The 18,075-nt window shown below is 40.5% G+C and overlaps 1 protein-coding gene across 2 annotated transcripts in view; it reads right to left on the bottom strand.

Annotated features, from left to right (window-relative positions):
* Positions 1 to 1,829: 1,829 nt before the first annotated feature.
* Positions 1,830 to 18,075, bottom strand: part of SCAI (suppressor of cancer cell invasion) — a 40,724-nt gene continuing 24,478 nt past the window's right edge. The window contains exons 8-18 of one of the 2 annotated variants that reach the window (XM_034067774.1): positions 17,876 to 17,974; positions 16,634 to 16,786; positions 15,695 to 15,796; positions 15,421 to 15,522; positions 13,748 to 13,826; positions 11,671 to 11,770; positions 11,108 to 11,189; positions 6,617 to 6,689; positions 5,160 to 5,333; positions 4,872 to 4,972; positions 1,830 to 3,888 (exon numbers count right to left, since the gene is read on the bottom strand). In XM_034067774.1, the coding sequence (XP_033923665.1) occupies positions 3,739 to 3,888; positions 4,872 to 4,972; positions 5,160 to 5,333; positions 6,617 to 6,689; positions 11,108 to 11,189; positions 11,671 to 11,770; positions 13,748 to 13,826; positions 15,421 to 15,522; positions 15,695 to 15,796; positions 16,634 to 16,786; positions 17,876 to 17,974 (1,215 nt within the window). In that variant the 3' untranslated portion in view covers positions 1,830 to 3,738. The remainder of the gene's footprint in view (positions 3,889 to 4,871; positions 4,973 to 5,159; positions 5,334 to 6,616; positions 6,690 to 11,107; positions 11,190 to 11,670; positions 11,771 to 13,747; positions 13,827 to 15,420; positions 15,523 to 15,694; positions 15,797 to 16,633; positions 16,787 to 17,875; positions 17,975 to 18,075) is intronic. The other variant, XM_034067775.1, reaches the window with a different exon arrangement.

Genomic DNA, 18,075 nt, shown 5'->3' with positions numbered 1-18,075 from the left:
CTATTTTGCTGAGCTACCCAAACAAACCATCCTGGAAGTTCCCAAGCAAGCATTCCAGGGAGTGAGTCTGGTTTGCACAGCTCCCAGAAGTTAGTGCTCCGTTTAGCTTGCCCATGAAGCAAAATGATGCACCTCAAGAGTAATTAAAAACCAGAGCATTAAAACCTCATAACCGTGTATTCCCATCATTGCTATTTTGGGAAGTCAAAGGGGAAAAAACAAGACAACAGCAGGAAGTTTGGCTGGACGTTCTGCAGCCAGTTTGAGCAGGAGTACAAAAGAGGGGTTTGAACATGCCACGTGCAGTAAGTGGGGAGCCAGGCAGAAGTAGTCCAATAAGGACACCTTTGGTCCAGTTTGCATTCTCCTCTCGATGTACTACATGCAGAATTCACCCCTTTAATTCCAGATTGCCTGGTGGTGGCAAGTCTTCTCCACCAACATAAGCAATAAAGATTATGTTATGGAGAAATGGAAAGCGAGACAAGAGGGAGGCCTTTAGGCCTGAGAAGAATTTGTTCTCTTCTCACTTAAAAATGGTTCAGGGTTTGCTTTGCGTCCACACTGAGGACTGCTAGATATATAAACCAAATTTTTCTTCAGTACATATAAGCATACATTAAGAAGGTACCTACGACCACAGCACATAGCACATAGTAGCACAAGTTTAGAATGACTTAGTAAGTTGAAACAAGACAAGCTTTTACTTGGAGGGGAAAATAACAGTATTTTCATCTTGAATGCAGTTGCTTTGGGTGGGAAGGGAGCGGAATGGCTCAAAATTCAAGATCATCCTATCTACAGCTAGAGGAGATTGTACCAGCTTTTTGCTTAGAAAGAAGAATTTCATACTCCTACCAACACGAGTGAAATCTTAAGTCTTTAAATATCCCTGCCAGCAGCATCTCTTCTGAACAAAAGGTCAGTAGGTAAGAAGAGAATGAGAGACCTCAAGAACGAACTTTTGATTTGGACAGTCATCACTGATTAAGTTTGACTTCTGAACTAATTTCAAAGGCCTTGTATTCTCCTCCTACATTCCAGCTTCTTCAGGTGTTTTTTTGCTTTTTAAGAAGTGCATTCTCCTCTGATTAGATCTACATTGGTAACAAGCAAACAGAACCTCCTATTAGGGCTGAAAAGTGGATTAGAAACCTCTCAGATCACAAGCAAGGACTCCTTGCTTCAGCCCAGCTGAAATGAAGACTGGGTCTGCCAAGGCTTTCTCAGTCAGTGAACAAGCAACATGGCCCAGAGGTCACCAGCCAACACTAACAGAACCATCATCACTCCTATGCATAGACATAGCATACTCTGTTCCATGTATTTGGAACCAAAATGAGGACATCTTCGTCAAAGCAAAAGCTAAAGCAAAACAAAAGCATTTGGTTGGAAGGCAGTGAGCTGGGGAAAACAAAATTCCCTTTTTCCATGCAAGCTGAACACTGCTGGTGGAGCAGCAGGCAGGGCAACAGATAACCTGTTTCTCGCTGCTGCAATGAAGGATTTCTGTATCTTTAGCTTCTACATACATTCCCATGTAACTGGGGACCTCCTACCACAAAGAAAGATCAGCTTCACAGTTAAGAATACATGAATCTTATCACTGTAATACATACAGGAGTACCCATTCCCCTGGGTAACTAAGGCCTGTACCTAAATGAGCTATGAATTACTTCATGGCCCAAGAGTAAGTCCCCAGAAACAGCAAATTACAATGGCAGAAGAGCCATAACCTTTACTACAACCACAAATGAGCTGCAACACCTTGTGGAATACACCCAAAGTGGCGTATGTGTGTATATATAAATTTTGTATATAGACATTGCAGTGTTTCATTCTTTTTAATACATATACAAGTACCTATACATATATACATATTTACAATTTACACCAGCCAGTAAATGTATGAGTATTGTACATATACACACAAACGCCTAGAACACACATGCACACACACAAACATACACTCTTCAAAATAAACTCCACATCCCAGGTAATGAAGTCCTGCCATAGTCCAAAGAAGAGCAGCACCAAGTGGTGGGGGCTCAATATACCAGCTTTGAGACTGCTTAGAATGAACACGAGCATTCACAGGGTATTTTACATTTGGGAAATTAAAGAATGGATGACAAAAGCTTCAGCCCAACTACAAAGATCCTTCATGCAAACTCCCCAGCTACACTCCAGGAATTCTTGCTGTTCCATACTGTGCTTTCCTCAGCTGAATGGGGTCCACCAGTGCCCTTCACTTATTCCAGCTGACCAGATCGTACCTTGTGCTATGGCATTGCAAACAGGCCTACCAACAAATTCTGCAATTTTCCACCTAAAAATAGAGGCATGGCTGGGGTTCAACAGAAAAGCACTGATCAGACTTGCCCTTTCACTTCTCTTCTAGCAGCCCATGGAACAGACGTTTTCATTTAATAAAGTATTTCCCTTCTCCTCGCTCACACCTTCACTGTCAGGAGTTGCAAGAGGTCCTCTAGCTCTGCAAGGCAGGCAGCACAGTGCAAATGAGTCAGCAAGCACTTTCCTAGCAGTCAAAACAGCCTTCTCCAGCCACTGTACAGAACATACCCAAACTGAGCATCACAGGCTGAGGGAGCCTGCAGTGCTGCCAGTCATTATTACAGCCCCTCCATCTGGTTCAGAGACAGGACTGAGATGCAAGGGTGGGCATGCAAAACATTAATAGGACTTTATGGCAGCACCCACTTTGTTTAACCTGCAAGAGGAGCACCAGCATCTCTCCTGTGGCACAGGGATCCAGCACAAATGGGTCAAGTAAACAAGCAATAGGAAGTGCTCATGTTTGCACTGTATGGGACATTCCTTCAGCTCCTATGAGGTGCTGGTAACACTGGGGGAGCCACACATTCCATCCATATACTGAAAGGAGGGATACACCTGCTGGAAATGTATGAATTTCTATCTAACACCTCAAAATGAAGAATGGCCCCTCCACTTGGAAAACTGTGGTAGCAATACAAATAGCAAGATGACCCATATACAGTGAGAAAGGAGGGTTAGCTTTCTTGGGTTTGTAATCTGTTAATCTGCTAACCACCTGTCAGTGAAGCAGAGTGGAAATTGTGTTCTTGGCCAGCAGTACAAAGTTCATATATAAAATTGCTGTGTCAAATTTATGGGGAGCATTAAGTATCTTTACAACTTCAAACCCACTGCTCCAAATGCAATTTAATTGTCCACAGTTTTGTCTACTCACTTGCCTAAGACTGAAAAAATATATTTGTTACGAAGGACTCGTTTTATTGCTATTGTTGGTCTGCACTGTGTGGTTCCATCTTTACCATTTCAAATCCAGACTCTTTGGGGATAAAATATTGGTTTTCTATTGATTTTTTTCTTCCCAATTTCTTAAAATTGTATAAAAATAAAGGATTTCCACAAACGTGGCCTAAAGGTAACCAATAACACTTCTAGGCTTAGGATCAGCTGTTGGAAATGTGGTTGATAGCCACAAGACCAGAAATAAACCTCTAGTGATTCTTTAGTTTAACATTTAAAAGACATGAAAACTTCTGCTTATAAAATTGACCCCATACAGAATGGAACAGCTAAAACTAACAGCTGTCTATTATTACTCCTTAAAATAACGGTCCTAAATTGAAAAATAAAATCAAGTACTTCCTTTTATGATTTTCACATTATAAAACTGCACCATTCAAAATCTGTGGCCAGGGAAACCCCTTTGCAGTAAGACAGTTTCTTTTAATAGTCATCGAGGGTGTTTTCCAGGAAAACATTCCTAACATCCAGTATGGAAGCCAGCTCCAAAATGTGCTTTTGGAGGTGAGGGTTCTCCACCGTTTCATCTCGTGGCAGCTGAGGGTAAGATTCTGGATAGTTTCGAGTCTCCTGCTAGATGACAGTGAAAACAAAGAGAATCAGACATTCGAGCCATGTTTAGCATGCCAGATAGAGAGAAAAGACTCTAGCGTTCTCAGTTTTCCCTTTACATTGACTCAGAGATGTCATAGTGGCAATTCAAATGTCCATTCCTCTAAAATGGTTAATAATAGGTTCACAGAAGCCTTGCAAGGAAGAAAACACCACAAAAGACAAAAAGACTTCACATATACTTACCTCCTAGACTGGAGTTTATTTCTTGAAATTATAGACATGTAAATGCATCTCCAGTGGGAGATTCATCTCATCTTAGACCAAATATCTAAGACACTGGGGGCAAAACTATCCCCACTATCAGAAGACCTGCTTCTTTTCCCTGTATCAAAGTCCAGGTAGCTACCTTAGGTTTGGAAAGCTACTAGATGTCTGCAGTTAGACAAGATGAATACTGTACCTTTCTGTGCTTCAACTTCCATTTGTTTTCCGTAGTGTTTAAAATGGAGTAGGCAGTTTATGTGCCAACACTCATATATAAAACAGTGTAGATCCAGAAGCAGCCTTCACTGTTGGCACAGCATTAACCAACATGGAGGGGAAACACCATCTTCCTGTTTAGCTTATTTATTTACACTTCAAAGACCTTTCTAAATCCATTCACACTAGAAAACATTCAAGCAATAACATTCCACTCCACTCCCTCTTATATTCCTGTTCTACACATTTTTAGTTGTGTAGCAATAATAATCTTGAATTATTAAGAGGAACTTTTCTAGCACATAAGGCTGTGTAAGACTTCAGCAAGTCAAAGGCTTCATGCCTTTGGAGAGATACAAAGGCACAGATTCAACACAAGCTGTAGGCATAGGTATGTGGGCATCAGTTATCCTTCTGATGTCACAGTGATATGCTTAGCCCTAAGACCCTTCCATCCTGAGGCAGTGCAGTTCTACATGCACTGTATTGTTGTTCTCAAAGGAACAGATATCCTTCCATACCCGGAAGATTTTGTGCATCCTCATAGTAGCCGAACAGAAGATAAATCTTGTTAGAAGCAAGCGAAGAAATTCATCCCCAAAAAACTGAAGAAAGGACTGATCTGTAGAGAAGACAAATAAAAAAAATCAGCTTAGAAATGCTTAAAAAATAAATTCAAAAAAGAAAAAAAAAAATAGAGAGACTTAGGGGAAACCACTACAAATTCACATGCATTCCCCTTATTCCCTATTCTGTCCCTTGGAAAATCAAAGCAAGGAAAACCAGCATGTTGCTTAAGCAGCACGGACCTATGGATCGGGAGTGGGTCAGCAGCTGGGCAATATCTCTGTTGATTTTCCTAAGGTAATCTTGACACTTCTCCCACAGTCCTCTGCGCATGCTTGATAATCCAGAGACAAACAGGAATGCCATTAAAGGATTGTTCAGAAAGAGTGTGAAGAGGCTGCCCCGCTGGGACTGATCTAGAAGAAATAAAGTAAATCAATAGACAAAGAGATACATTTGGCACACAAAACAGGAAAGCTTTCCCTGCCCCAGAATGAAATTGCTCACTCACTAAATGCTGTAACAGAGGAGCTACACCTCTGTGTTATCTGCACCTTCTCCCCTCTTGTGGCAAATCTGCTCTCAAGATGATGCAGTGACTGGCAATAAAGGCTTACTGGAGAGGTGTGTTCACATCAAGAGAAATTGGCTTTTCCTTGTGAATTGTGTGAGGCCTGTGTGTTCAGTTTGAGCACACAACTTGAACACAACAATTGAAACAACTGATAGAAAATACTGATTAGAAACCCTAGAGAGAAGTTATTAGACATGGGCATTCTTATTCCATTCAAAGACACAGGCAGTTGAACCTATAACACCCTCCACAGTTGACATACTTGCCCTTTTGCTGGGCATCACAGTATCCTAAAGCTCATTAACTCCATGCAGTTCAACATGCTACACAGGGGTCCAAGCTTCATCTCAATCAACCAGGAAGTCAAAAAGGCAATGTACACAAGAGCACATGCCCAAACAGAAAGGTCACTTCCACCTCAGCAAGGATAACTGACTTGCTTTGGTGTATTTTCTCCAGGACCTGGGTATGCAGCATGTTGGTTTTGGGTTGGTTTGTTTGGGGTTATTTCAGTACTACAGTGCTTATTTTCTACTTAAGCTTCAGCTAAATAACAGGAATCATTTCAAAACAAATGAGAAGCTTCTACTTCTTGCATGTTCTCTCATGATGCTGTCTGAAAGAGGCTAGGCCTTTATAGTTGTCTTTGTGATGGATAATAACCTTAACATGACAAATTCCAACTAGAAAGCCTAGAAAGATTTATGTTTTATAGTAGTCACAAAGACTTAAGAATATAACGTTTCATTGCCTGTTCCTACTATAAATGCACCTTCTCAGGGCATACAAAGCCACTGATTTTGCTCACCTTCTGGGACTAACAGAGCTACCCAACGTGCTAATAACCATGATAATCACCCCAGCACTGAGCTGGCAATTTTCTAAGTCTCCATGTAGAGGAGACTTTGTCTCCCAGCACTTGTTGAAACCATCTGTAGAAATATCATTGTTAGGATGAATTATTTGCCATAAACAGTAGCTAAACTTTATCATACCACTCCAGGGAACAATCTGACTTAGGGATTCCATAGTGATGAAAAGCTACCTTTTTCTGAAGAATCTAAGTTATATTTGTTTGGGATAGATATATGATCAAATTGTTACAAAACCCAATACTGCACATACCTTGTAGCGCTTTTGGATATGCTGTTGGAGAAAGCAAACACACCAATGGCTGTCCAAACAGGTTTGTGAAATTCTGTAACAGAGAAGAATTTTGAAGTATTGATGGTCACTTTGCTTCTGAATATTCAGCAGGTTAAGGGTACAAACAAAGACTATTAATGACAGAGAAGACACTAATGCCCGTCACACATCTCAGTATCAGCAGTAAGGTTGACTTACTCATAAATCACAGCACAGAAAGAATATAACCCATTACATTTTGAAGGAATTGCAATTCTCTCATTTCACTGCCACTGAGAGCAGACACTAATTTCATGGAAATATGGCTTTCCATAGTATTACTTGGAAAAGAAAGAAAGAAACATAAATCATGTTCTGCAGTAGAAGTGAAAGCTGCTGGCTTTCAGGTCGAACCACATCTAGCATATTTCCTCAATACCAACTGAACTATCCACAGTAATTTCTTTCCCCTTTTCTTTCTAGCAGGGAGGAACTGTGTCTGATGAAACACAAGAGCCCAGTGGAGAAAAGTTTTACAATAGATTTCCTTTAAAGCAAGTATGTCATAACCTTAACATCTGCTCTACTAAACCCTCATTTCACTATACTCATTTCATGCACCTTCCACCAGCACCTTAAACACTGCACAAGAATTTGTCCAGAAATCTCAAAGACACCATTGTCCAGTTTCACCTGCATTGACCTGATACAGTCCTACTGTGTATCTGTGTGGTACGTATCCTGATTGGTAATAATTACCACCAAGAAAACAAGACATTCACTTACACAACCTCATCAGCTGTCGTATGTCTCTCACCAAAACACCTTTCCTAAAACTGCAGGCTTGCAAAGCCAGAGCAAATGTAAATGGCCATGTTTGCATCCTGCTAGAGCACACATTCAAACCATGCATCCAGAGCACATAAGTGAGCACACGTCTCAGATTATATTCTTACAACTGGCAAGTTGTAAATGTAAGGTGTACATCATTAGAACTATTTGCTTGTGTAGAGTCATTAAAAAGCTAACTATTTTATTCCTTCTGGCTTCTGCTTAATTCAAATGGAACTTTCCCATCCAGGCAGTGTATTGCAATTAAATTAGATTAAATTCATTCACTGAAACTAAGCCTGCTAACTATTAAAGACAGTAATCTACCCTAATCAAAACATTTCCTCTATCTGACAGAGTGCTGACTAGTCCTAAACCCCCTTCTTTTTCATTAGGGGCCCAAGGGAGATCTGTAATGCTAGATACTAAGGTTTATATCTAATGAAGAAAAAAAGACTATTACCATGAAGACAGTAACTGCAGGGCAGCCCTGTAATTAGTAAAACTGTGCTACATCAAAACACTCCAGGAGTCACCCCAGACAGTGCCAGCTTGAACTGAATACACTGAATACTGGCAGGTTACATGTACGCCTAGTATTCATGAGCAGATGTAAGTGTTTAATCCTACCTTGTATCACTCAGAGACCAAAGCAAGACTTTGCACCAGTAAAAATGACAATGCAATTAAACACTGTCTACAACTATAAAGCAAAACCAAGGGTCACTCATGTATCTCGGGAAAGGTATTACTCACTGACAGTATCTGAGATCATTTTGGAGTCTGCAGAGGTAAGTCAACATAGCTAGCAAGTCCTGCAAAGGGGAGAAACTACACGGTTTAACACTGAATGTTCTCTTTGGAACATAACTGCTCATGCCAGTCGCTACATCTAAATTATAGATCCTGGAGAATAAAGCTCTCAAGCTTCCAGGTTCCTGTGTCAGCTCCTGCCCACACAGCTGCCTACCACAGCCCAAGCAAACACCAGGATTCACTCACCACCCCCTCCTCTGCTCCCAAGTTCCATAGGAAACACTGTGGGCACACATGCAACAAAGCCATGGCTTGGAGCAGAGGACAACAGAGTGCACCAGGAAAACCTGCCCTGCAGTCTAGATGTTGGTAAGAGCTCTAGATGAGAACCTTTCAGTGCATGGACAACTCCAAAAAGGGTAAAACACGTTTCTGTTTCAAAATCAACTCTGTTTTTTTTACTTCAGTATTCTGAAGCATTTCTGCTTTCTAAAATGCATTTCATGTACATCTCTTTCCAAAAAAGAACTACCCATCAGCTCCAAAAGAAGTCACTTCACATGCAAGCCTTACTAAGCTGAGTATTTGCACCACACCACTGACAAAGGCCTTGCATTGTTACTGGCTAGAGTTTTTGTCTTGGTTTAGATGTTTAAAGACTCTGCTTTTGACCATAATCGTAGACAACCACAGCTACAGGAAGATACTGATTTAAAAATATTATTTCACCCACATACACAGTGGTAGCTTTCAAGAACACAGCCATATCCCATCTATATTTAAACGGAAGTGTTAAAATCAGGGCTTTAAGTAGATATGCTGGATTTGCAGTAATCTTCCACTTTCAGCTAAATATATAGGGGAGGAAGCTGTTCAAGTGCCGCTGATTTGACAAACTGGCAAGTCACTTCCTGGCAGGACTTACTTTGACTTGTCACCATTTAAGCCCTCCAGAGAGAGGGAGAGGATGAGAATACATGCAGGAGAGCAGACATGGGCTGTGGAAAAGGATGTGTGAGCAGTTGCTGTTCCTGCCAGTACTGCTAGTGGTGACATTTAAATGTCAGGATAGTTACTGTCCTATCAGAACAGATCAGAGCAGCCATGTGGAAAAACATCGGTAAATGCAATGACTTCACCTTCTCACACTGTTGCACAGAACCTCTGTTTGTGCCACTGTCTGAGTCTCCAAAGCCTCTCACAACACACCCAGAGGATAATCACAGGACAGCACTATTGGTATATTCTGGCAACAAGGAACCAAGCACATAAGCACGCACAGAATGATGACAGACAGGAATTTACAAGGACTAGAAAACAGTGTGATTGAGAGCTCTGCCATCTACCTTCAGCTGAAGACAAAACACCTAAACCCAGCCCCACACATCTATCTGCCTGGGTTCAGTGGCAACAGATTGTGCAGGTGAATGCGAGATCTCAAATGCTGACTAGATCTTTTTAGTAGGGGTCCATGCTCTTGGGCTTCTTCCCCTTGTTCATTCTCTTTTTAGATTCTTCACAGTTGTGCCCACATGATTCTGATCTGGGTCAGAGCTCCTAGCAGCCACTTCCATAATCCTGGTCTGAAATACTTCCAGAATTCACATTTCTATACTCCTTACATACAGGCAGGTTTGGACTCCTCTCACACCAGCTGCTTGGTGTGCTTAGCAGTGCTAGAGCACTGGCGTGCTTCACTTTCTACGTACTTCACATTCTCCTGATGGTCAATTCACTGCAGAACAAGGAAAATAAATTCCTACCAAATCCTTATTTTCTCAGAAAGACAAGTAAATCATTCCAATCGTATTTGCCTCCCTTTAAGTAGGGAACTGAAATTAATAAAAAGCAGATCTGCACCAAAATCTAGTGTGGTGAAGTTAAGTGCAGTAGTATATTGAAAGCTCTTTAACATGCATTGCAGTACAACAAACCTAAAACGCTATAGAAAGGCCAGATCATTTTTAAGACTGTCAGGTAAAAGTTCCCTGGCTCAATACAGCACTATTCTGAATCATCCTGATCACAGATTTGGCACCTCTCATTGGCCAACAAGTGCCTTTAAAACAAATAACACAGACTCTGGATACTGAACAAGGACCAAGTTCATCTGGCCACTAGACGTCCCTATTCCTCCTCTGAAATTCAGCTGTGAACGTTCACTTTTCTCACTGCACATAATGGAGCTATAAAAAGGGAGGCAGAAGGAAGTGGCACTTTCCCCAGATATAGCACACTCTTAACATCCCATTCACAAATGAAATAAATGTTGAAATGTTATCCAGATTCGACTGGCAACAGACTGAAAATGCCAGCTTCTGTATTACCCAAATTGCAGATTCCCAAAGGTGATTTGGCATGGACTAATTCTAGTCTAAGTCCATAGCACTCTAGGAAGCAAGCTCAATGTCCAAGTATATACCACTCTACAGTAACACTGGATGCTAATTTGTTATTTCCTTGGTTCAGATACTTTTCAGACACTGACACCCTGAGTTTTATAAGATCGGGCTCAATGCTTTGACTCCTTTCTGTTCCTTAAAAGCAACTGAGTGTTGAATGACTGGAAAAAAGAAAAGCATATTAGTTATCTCCCTCCCCCATGCACACACACCAAGATTTGTCTTTGGTATATAACAAAAATAAACCTCCCACCAGAGACCTTGGAAATCTTGAACCTTTTTTCCCTCCAGGAGGATTTATTACTTTCCAATGAGCGGCTGTTCATGTGCTTCTCCTTCTTGTTCCTATTCATAGGATGAGATCCTGACTAGCATGCACAACCTCAAAAGAAAAGAAAGACTGAATATAAACTGTTTAAAAAAATAGCCTGTTAAAAGTGTAAGCTAACTAGGGGTTGACACTGTATCCTGTCAGACCAGTACCTGCCTTCAAGAGCCTTACCTTATAGGCGACACTGTTTGAAGAGTCCACAATGATAAACAGGGGCTTTCTTGTGAAAGGGTAGAGATCTCCAGGGTGAAGACTGGAAAAAGAAAGTGATGCTTCACAGAGCACTAGAATTGCTGCAGAGCTGTGACACTGCACAAGGTTCTTAGACACGCAGCTGCCCATGTCCAGATACAAAGCAAGCAAACTCCCCATGCCCCAGTCCTCAGATACATCCTCAGAGTAACTGCAAAACTATTTTGGTGTTCTATGTAGTATGGGCTGTTGGACTTCTTACTAGTTCTTTCCCAACAAGAGATGTTTTATCTTCTTGAGAAGCCATGCACCATTAATTTGAAGTTCTCCAGTAATAAAGAGTCTGGATTGTCACAGTAATACTTTTTGAGTGCTTAAATCATCATTCGGAATTGGATATTAATTTCTAATGGTTTAACTTCAAGCCAATCTACATTATGATGTCTTACACTGAAGAACTTGAGTTCAAGAGGGTTTGAAGCTTTTTTGTCTATTAAAGACAAACTGTTCTGATACGCAGTTGCCACACGCATGAGACTTACCAGTGCATCTCCTTGTAAGACTGATTTCGCTTGTGGATAGCATCCCCATTTATAATGTCCCGGTTGCTATTTGTCAGAACACCACCAAAATCATATGGACCTACACACGGCAAAAAAGAAAGCTCAAATTAGCACAGGCAACTCACCTCTGCTATGGATTTAACGATTACATGAAAGGCAGGAAGCAACCACAAATCCCAGAAAACTAAGTGAACTGGAACTACTGCAGTTGTAAGGAGGAGATGAAGGAATGTGGAGACTTTACTAACTACTGATTCAGTTTTATACATTTTTAGTAGTTTCAGCAGCTACCAAATAGAAGCAAGCAACGCAGCTTCATGACCTCTCATTTATTTATCTGCTATTTATCCATAAACATAGTACAAAAGATCCAAATATTGGCTCTTGTTGCACTACACAGCAAAACAGATTAAAACCTATTACACATTTCATATGGGAAAATCAATACCTTTGTAGAACTACTGTATGAGCTGGCATATTCTAGATTCAGAGTCTCATCAAAAATGAGGCTAAGTCAATAAACCCCCCCTGTAGCCTCTCAGAACAGATATAATACTATCATCTGCAGTTACAACACTGCAAAGGGGATAAGAGATTGCTCAGAGAATTAATAAGCTTTCAGGGGTAAGCTAAAGAGATGCTCTGCTAAGTTTGCACAACTGAGCTACCCACTAACTGGTGGAGAGCAAGGATGGAAGTAATGGCTATAAACAATATAAAATCCTACCATGAAAAAAAGGGTGCTAGAGATACCAGAAAATACTTCAGCCATTGCTATGGGTATTAAGTGCCACTAACATTAGTAAAATAAAAGCATTAGGATTTCCTCCTTCTGTTACACATTTGCAGAGTTGGTTGACCCTTGTGTGGCCACCAAATGCAGTATTTTCAGGATTGGATACATAAGACACCTTTCCATTTAAGGGAAGCTTTGGGAACACAAAATCAGGAACAGAACATACATTAATTCAGCACTGTTACAAATGTGATCTGTCAAACACAAATGGCTTACAGGCAGTAAATGGTGCAACTTGCAGCTGCTCTCCCTTTTAATAAGGTAGAACTTTTTGGTCTGTGCAGGCTACACTACCTTATTAAAAGAATGCAGTTGTAATGGGATTCATTGAATGAAAAGTGAAGTCTGAGTATGCAGCTCTTCAGATGACAGAGCCTGGATGCCTCTACAGTAAGCTGAAACAAAACATGCAGTGAGGGGGACATACCACAGGCTTTAAAGAACACTGTTTAGTTAGAACCTATCACCAAGTTGCAGCAAAAAGTAAAATGTTGAAAGCACTTCAAAAAAATCACTGCCACAATCCAGAGCTGACAGGGATTTTTTTTGGTCTTTCAACATTTTGAGAGCTCTATAAATCATGCACTGGGATGGACAAGGCATGCATCTTATAAAGGAATGCAAGTCTCAAATAGATGAGGTGTGTACAATATTTAGGATGGTTTTTCCTCCTTAAATTATAGAAATAGATCTTTCAACTGTATTTATTTAGCCAACCAGTTTTCAGCTTTTAGATTGCAGCTGCATCCAAATATTCTGCTAGGTTGCAAAGAACAGGAGGATGAAGTGAGGGGAATTGTCAGAAATCATGAGAAGGGCTTGAATTGTCAGGTTAAGAAGCGTGCAAATAGAACAGTCCCTGCCGATGCTTCAGCCCTTTTACCACCCATCTCCTGGCCCTATGCTCTTAACAGTACTGGAGATTGGAAAGAATCACAAAGTGCCATTCAGCCATTTTATTAACTTTGCACTGATGCATCATCTGAGCCATGTGGCCTTCAAAATTGGTGAAGCTTTTACTACTTCAGATGCATCAAAAACTGGGTATGTCCTTTGAAAAGGTTTCAGGCTAATGCTCACTAATTAAAACACAGGGAACTACTGTTTGTGGAATAAAAAGACTATCTTACTAAGTAGACAGGAGAGTAAAATTGACTTGTCTTTTAAAAGGAGCTTTGTGACATCTTTCTTGGTCACTTGTCCTGGAACATAAAGAGAATTCAAGCCCTGTTCATGACAGGGAGCATTCCTTTATTGTACCTTCACTATCCGAACGACCTGATGGAAACACGCCCGTGGCCGACAAGTAAATCAGCAGAACACTGTTTGCAGGCAGCTCCTGAAATTCAGACAAAGAGAAGAGTGGCAAGGGAAGAAATGTGTAAGTTTACTTTAATAGTCGATTATCACTTTCATAAATACATTGTCATTTAAGATCGGGCTACTCCTGCTTCTGGCTTCCCTTCACACTGTTCTTCAAATGTGTATGTATATACCCTTCACCGCCACATACACACCTTCAAACAGGTGAGTGCACAGACAAAAATGTGAACTGGTGATATATTTATACTTTTTTTCTCCACAGAGGCCTCTAGGCTGATGTAAGAGGCTCCAGCAGCACTAGGAAAAGCATCTGCTTTCACACAGACTTTTGCTACCTAGCCAGATCTGATAGCTTTCCAAGATATGGAAATCAAAAGCTGCCACAATCCATGCAGACCCTAACTCTCAAGCAACTCAGGGTCCTAAAGGAAGTTCTTTGTTTCCAAATACCCCAGAGTCTGCAACATCTGCCTCTTCCCCAGACCCTTCTCAGCTGGACTAGAGGCACAACATATCCAGGTTTCTGGATAGACCTGTAAAAGAAACCTGCTTTCCACCTTTCTAATGGGCTGCCTCCATGAGGAAACAGATGCTTTTAATTTCTGCGAAAGGCTGAGCAAGCAGGCACCCAGACTCTTAAGTATTAAGAGGAAGCACTTCCCTCACCTCACCAGCTGTTTCTTTACAGTTGTTTCCTGAAACAGACTAAAACTTGCTTCTTTATATGGATTCATGCGCTCTTTTTACTACTAAATCCCAAGTTGCTGACTTGTACAGTCATAATTAAGCATAATGAGCCCAGCAACTTTACTGAACTTAAATAACCAAAGTAACTGTATTAAAGTCTACAAATGTATAGATTATTTACATGGAAGAAAATAGTGGGTAACAAAGGCAGGCAGATAAAAATATAACATATGCAGGAGAGAGATATAATTTGAATGGGATACAGAACTGGAGACCTAGCAGGTACACAGTGCTTAAGAGCATCAGTTTCTTGGTATACTTCCCTGATTTTGGATTGCTTGGCACAACATGAAGTAGGAGAATACTCTTAAGATTCTTCTGTTCTCCAAATCTCTTAATAAATATTTCCTATATATGTAGGAAATACTTATTTTTTATATCTATGTCTGTATCTATAAATGTCTTTATATACACATGTGTACCTACACACACACACAGATAAAATTACTGGATAACACACAATCATATGCAACTATTACTTTACACTACTTAAGGCTTTCCATAGTACTGCCATGCACCACGTTGGATCCCGGATAGCTACTACTAAAGCTGCTTGCAGAGCTGTTGTTCAGGCTTCACTTTGAAGGTGGCTGTATTGTAGCTATGATACAACTGCTGTGTAACAGCAAGCTGGGTTTCTGTTATAGAATGAATTTTTCCCTCTCCTTTCACAGCAGTCAACGGATTTACCTTTATTATACAGACTATAGTATTTCTCCAACCCCTCTGAAGAACATATTGAACATTTTAAGAAGGTTTCATTATCCTGAAGTATAAAGGATTATCTCAGCCACATTTTATTCAGTGTGACATGCCATTCTGAATATTTTTCTATTACAAATAAATTCACTGATTTCACAAACCTTAAATGATGCTGCTAAAAATGTATACAGCTGGCTGAAAGTTGGTTTATAAAGTAGATATTTATGGGGGTTTTCCCGCCTGGCTGGTTTCTCTGTTGATTCCTGTTAGAAACAACAAACAAGACAAAGAACCCAACAACCACATATTACAAAGCAGTTTCATAACCCTCTGAATTTCTATTTGTTATAATAAATAAATTAAATGAATAAATAAAAAGAGAAAAAAAGAGCAGTTCAGGTCTGTGGCCAGGCTCATCACTGAAATGGAACTTACCTGCATTCCAGGTTTGTTCATTTGTGATGCTAAATTCATTGGTTCCCTTTCAAGGGCTTGTAGCATTCGGAACATATCAATTGTTAATTCACTGAACTTGACCTGCAAAAGAGTCAAACGGTTTATTCTGTCAGATACAGATTAAACAGCATTTCTTTGGAATTACCCAGGTAAGAGATTCAACTGTGCACCAGACAGACCATTTATGTCTCTCAGGGATCTGTCAGTGTCATTTTTAACTCTCTAAAGACCCATGAATGACTTTTAGAAGAGCTCACAGAAAACAAAGGCTATTTATTAATGGTCTACCAGGACAGTTCACTTGTGTGCAGACCTCTCACTTTGCAAATTAGAGACTTTTGTGAGGTATTTCCAGATGAAGTGCTGAAACCACCATGTACTGTGAATGTAGACAAAATCTGAAAATGATTCACAAACTGTAGTTCAGATACAACTCCCTTGCTTACCTGAAAAAAGAGCTCAGGGAAGGTCATGAAGTCTGTACAACTTCACTATCATAATCTAAAAAGCAAGATCTTAAACGTCTTTTGCAAGCCACTATCTGTTGTGACTGCAGTTGCAACAGGCTGGAGTATGTCATGGGAAAGTCTAAGTCAGGCTTTTTCTGGACACATGACAGAGGCCTCTTGTGTTTTAATGTTATTAAGAAACATCCAGTGTGCAAGAATCAATAGTATCTAATTAACCTGATGAATATAAGCAACAGGAGGTCAGTACCACAGGTTTAATAACTAATATCCAATTTTTAACTCTTCCTTTTGGTAATCTCTTCTTTTTGGTGTCACTGCACACATCACAATCAAAACATTCTCATGTTTGCCCCTCTTGGAAACTCTGTTGTATGATCAGAAGGGGTTCCACATGCGAAAGGATTCTGAACTCCAGAGATACAAACCCAAGCCCCAGAATTTCTTTTACCTGGTTGTTGCAGTTCCCAATAATGAGCGCATCCGCAAGAGCAAGCTGTCCCACTATCATTCCCTGCTCTAGCAACGGAGCTCCTGTTTCAGAAAGCCTGTTAGAGGTGATTACAATGGTGTTGTCATCATTTAAAACCATGACAGGGTCTGCCTAAAAAAAGCAACCAGAATAAATCAGGAATTCAAGAAAACATCCAGACTTGCAGTCAGAGAGAAGTCCAAAGGTCTCGTCACTTACAGTAAATGTTTCATAACTGAGGCAGACCTTTAAAATTAACGTGCCATACATATACTTGTATGCAGGTAATAGAGCAATGCCCTCCCACCTGGAAAAGCAACAGCTCTAAGGGACTGCAAGCAAATACATGGTACAAGCACATGAAGGTACAGAAAACAGAAAAACATACTTCCCCAAATGACACAAATTCTGCTTCAGCTTTTCCATACCCGAGGAACCAAATGTCACCAACAGCCTTACAAATTCACACAGAGCAAACAAAATATTCCTAATACAGAAGGACCCTGCACTATTTTAGTTTGCCTTCCCTTCCTAGAAATAAATAGCAAAGGAGATGAGCAAATGGTAATGCTGCCATCCACTCTGGCAATATTTAAACAAATCCTTGTGTTACACAGTGACATCTGGTACAAAAGGAGGGAAGTAGAACACTGTTTCATTTAACAGAATAAAAAAGATATTTTCCTTTTAATAAACTTTAGAAGTTGGTCACATTACAACTATGCTAAGAGCCTGTCAGTTAACTGCCATGCTGACACCCTATTTTCCCCTATATATTGCTTATGCTTTGCCAGCACAATAGACCAGTACTCCAACAAAGTACACTTTGAAACATAATCAAAACATCAACAGATCAGATTGGCTTCCACAACAGAACCAGAGCTGGCAGCCTCTCTGAAGTATTGGCCATGATAACTGCTGTGCTTTCAATTCCACCATGATCTGAACACCAAGAGCAAAAACAGTAAGGTGACCAAGTGCTTCTCAGCTTCATGCTTCTGCCTTCAATACGTTACATGAACAGGTCTGATTCTTCACTTTAACATCTGTCACTCTTCCACTACTGTGCACACATCTCCATGATTAAACTGGAGAGGAATACTGTCCCTGCACGTGGCACATCTGCTTACCACACAGAGGTGGTGATACAGGAACGCTGTGGTGAACAAGCCAACAGATTTTAGTTTTAAGCTAACAACTAAAAGGGAATGGTATTCTAACCTCAATAAATGCTGCCACCTCCTGAAGAACCAGGTTCCACTCCACCTGATCTTCAGTATTAAAGCGATGAGTGTAGTCTTCAATTTCATCTGACAGCTCCTGATGTAAAAAAGGTCAAAGACAGTCACAGTCATTTCCGAAACCGAGAGCTTAACAGGCAGTCAGTAACTTTACAATTTGGTTAGCTGTGCTGGCCTTTA

Source organism: Melopsittacus undulatus, chromosome 11 (assembly GCF_012275295.1).
Source record: "Melopsittacus undulatus isolate bMelUnd1 chromosome 11, bMelUnd1.mat.Z, whole genome shotgun sequence".
In the NCBI taxonomy this organism is placed as follows: Eukaryota; Metazoa; Chordata; class Aves; order Psittaciformes; family Psittaculidae; genus Melopsittacus; species Melopsittacus undulatus.
The sequence above is the reverse complement of the archived record's forward strand: the minus strand, read 5'-3'. Positions and strand labels throughout refer to the sequence as shown.